Source organism: Cynara cardunculus, unplaced genomic scaffold (genome assembly GCF_001531365.2).
Source record: "Cynara cardunculus var. scolymus isolate 2C unplaced genomic scaffold, CcrdV1 Un_Scaffold_4209, whole genome shotgun sequence".
Lineage (NCBI taxonomy): Eukaryota > Viridiplantae > Streptophyta > Magnoliopsida > Asterales > Asteraceae > Cynara > Cynara cardunculus.
This window is the reverse complement of record NW_020201789.1, coordinates 4,116-7,118: the sequence shown is the minus strand read 5'-3', so window position 1 is coordinate 7,118 and position 3,003 is coordinate 4,116. Positions and strand designations below refer to the sequence as shown.

Sequence of the window (3,003 nt, the reverse complement as noted above, 5' to 3'; positions counted from 1 at the left end):
TTACAATCAAAATGTGCGTGGTGATTTTCAGATAGTTTTACATAAAGAGGATTACTTTGTTGATAATTAAGCTAAATTATAGGTTAGGATATGCGRAACGTACATTCGTATWAGCTAAGAGGTTGTTTACCAAATGCTTAGCAGCAAGAGTCATTACCTTTACATACCTTATGGGGTAATATTCCTGACCATCACAACSAGATTGATGGTAAGTGTTTGATAAACATGCCCTAACTAGAACCTTGYGCATATTATCTTCGAACAAATTTCGTGTAACCCAAGTGGTAAAGGTCAGAAYACAGTTTAAGAAAAGYTATTATGCGATGATTTCTMACATACCCGACCCATTTTTTCGTATAACAAAATGTTGGTGTGGCAAAGAAAGTTTAAAAACAACTTAAAAATAAATGATGTAAASATATAAACAAGTATTTGCCAACTTACTCTCTCCGAGGGCCGAAACTCGATGCCTTCTACCACGAGGGTGTSWAAAASAATTTGAGTGCCATSAACTAGAATTTCGAGATCAAAATCTMTTTCGTGGCTAGTAAACTGATACAATTCAACTGCCATCCATCTATCTTCTCTCTCATGTGCAAGGTATGCAGTTGAATACTTTGTCTCCCCTTTCAGTTTGTAATCAAGGGCTAAATACAGTGGTTCGTTTGAGTTCCAATTTCGGTATTTGAGGGTGAAGACTAAGTTAACTATGTATGTGATTCCTGGTGACAAGAATTGAGGTTTGACATGTGCTTTGAACTTCCCATCATATGCTACTAAATTGAACTCTGCAAATCTACATGAAAAAGCAACATGGATTAGCAACATGCAAATCTACTAAATCAAAGAGGTTTTCTATAATTTTTTTAAAATAAAAAAACCAAAAGTTCAACATRACATTCAACTCCAACCAATCCTCTATCTTATAGAGATTTCTAACTTTATTATCCCAATACACCTTTAAAAACTTTATATAAAATAATAACAATTCAATCTCATTGGTGAAATTGAATAAAATGATTTAAGTTTTAGAGAATTCTCTRAACTTAGAAAGTTTTCATGTTTTCTCTCTTTTAGAGAACATTATAAAGAATCTGTTTGAGTAATATAGAGAACAAAACCTTCATTACACTCTATTATCAAATACATAAAAACAAGAGGAAGGACATGTCACCTTGAATCCTCTCTAAACTCACGACGATGAAGATGTTTCTGTAGAGGAATAAATTCTGTTGATGATATCATTTCACAATGTTCTTCATTCTTATTTAACGAAAGCCACTGTCCATTAAAAYAAGTTCAAGTTAGTTGAGTTGATGTAGGATGAGTGCACTTTASTTTTCAACTTATACATAGTTTCAACATTCAAAAAATACGAAATTAAGGAAAATATCAATAATCATTTTTTAAGGATGGATTTTAGTGTTGCGAGCTTTTATTGGGTAACCGTGGGTTTCCGAGGAAACTTATGCACACCGATTAATCCACCATGAATGGCCTGGAGTCATCGCAATCGCATGTGGACCTCGATGACCACAAGGACTTTGGTAGTGCTTTGATTTGAACCCAGGTAGATGAGATTTTCCACTACATCCCCCTGAGCCTTTACCSATGCGCCACAACCTAAGTGGTTAAATATCCATTTACCGTTTTGCCACCATTAACGATAATCCCTTTGAAGAGAAGCGCTTGCAGTTCCACTTTGGATCTAAAGATAAGAGTTTCTATCTCCGACCATTTCACCCCTTCATAAATCTCTTGAGCTTTAAGTGCAATCTCAAGTTTTCTCACGACATCAGCCATTAGTGGCCGGTMTCCACGAGTTTTCTGCAAGCATTGATATGCAATGGCTGAAAATGTTTCCAAAGAACTCACATCCATTCGCTGCAACAGATCTCGAGATATGATCTCATCTAATTTCTTTTCTTTGTAGCTTTTCCTCCACATACGCACTAGATTGTGATAGTGATCATTGCTATATTTAAAGCATAATCTACCGCACAATACCTCGAATAAGACGACCCCAAGAGAGTATACATCTGACTCTTTTGTTAGCACGCCCATCTCCAGATACAGGGGATCTATGTACCCAAAGGTACCTACAACATTAGAGACAAGAAATGTGTTTTTCTGATTAGCCAGACCTATTTTCGACAACCCTAAGTCAGAAATTTTAGCAGTCCAATTCTCATCTAATAAGATGTTGGCGCTTTTGATATCACGGTGAAGAACTCTTTGTTGTGTCCCCATGGGATCATGAAGGCAGTTGAGTCCCCTTGCAACCCCAAGGCATATCTTAAGGCGCTGCATCCATGTGAGAGCATCGGAGCTTAAATGGCGATCAAGGCTTCCACGAGATGCATACTCATACACAAGGATTTTCTCATCATCGTCGTTGCAATATCCCAGGAGAGATACAAGATTTTCATGGGAGTAACGGGAAAGCATCATAATCTCCCTCCAGAACTCTGAGTTTCCTTGCAGACCATGTAGATCTAGACGCTTAAAAGCAACCACGCTTGGCCCGTTTGAGAGAGAGATTTCTCCTTTGTAGACGTTCCCGAACCCACCCTTTCCGATCAAGTTGTCGTTGCTAAAGTTGTGGGTGGCTGATTTTATATCTTCTAATGGGATTTTAAGATGTTGGAACTCATCAAAAAAGAAGTCCATTATCTGTAAATCAAATGAAAATGAGAAAAGTGAACTACACCAAGCAATTGCAAATGCAAATGCAAATGCAGAAGTAGAAAGGAGAAGTCGATGTAGAGCTCAAGAAATGAGAGCTAAAATATGATTGCAAGCAATTATTGTGCTGATGGAGGTGGTCAAAGTCAACAAATGACAACCAAAACTCTTTATTTTTTGTGGGTATGGGTTGCAAGCAATTATTGGTCAAAGTCAACAAATGACAACCAAANTGGTCAAAGTCAACAAATGACAACCAAAACTCTTTATTTTTTGTGGGTATGGGTTGCAAGCAATTATTGGTCAAAGTCAACAAAT

General features: G+C 37.0%; 1 protein-coding gene across 1 annotated transcript in view; it reads right to left on the bottom strand.

The window, feature by feature from the left end:
- The window catches only part of LOC112503957, a 4,669-nt gene extending 1,999 nt beyond the window's left edge, over positions 1-2,670 (bottom strand). Inside the window, exons 1-3 of the mRNA XM_025107926.1 lie at positions 1,648-2,670; positions 1,175-1,281; positions 445-796 (exon numbers count right to left, since the gene is read on the bottom strand). Coding sequence (XP_024963694.1) covers positions 445-796; positions 1,175-1,281; positions 1,648-2,670 — 1,482 coding nt within the window. The remainder of the gene's footprint in view (positions 1-444; positions 797-1,174; positions 1,282-1,647) is intronic.
- Positions 2,671-3,003: the final 333 nt, after the last annotated feature.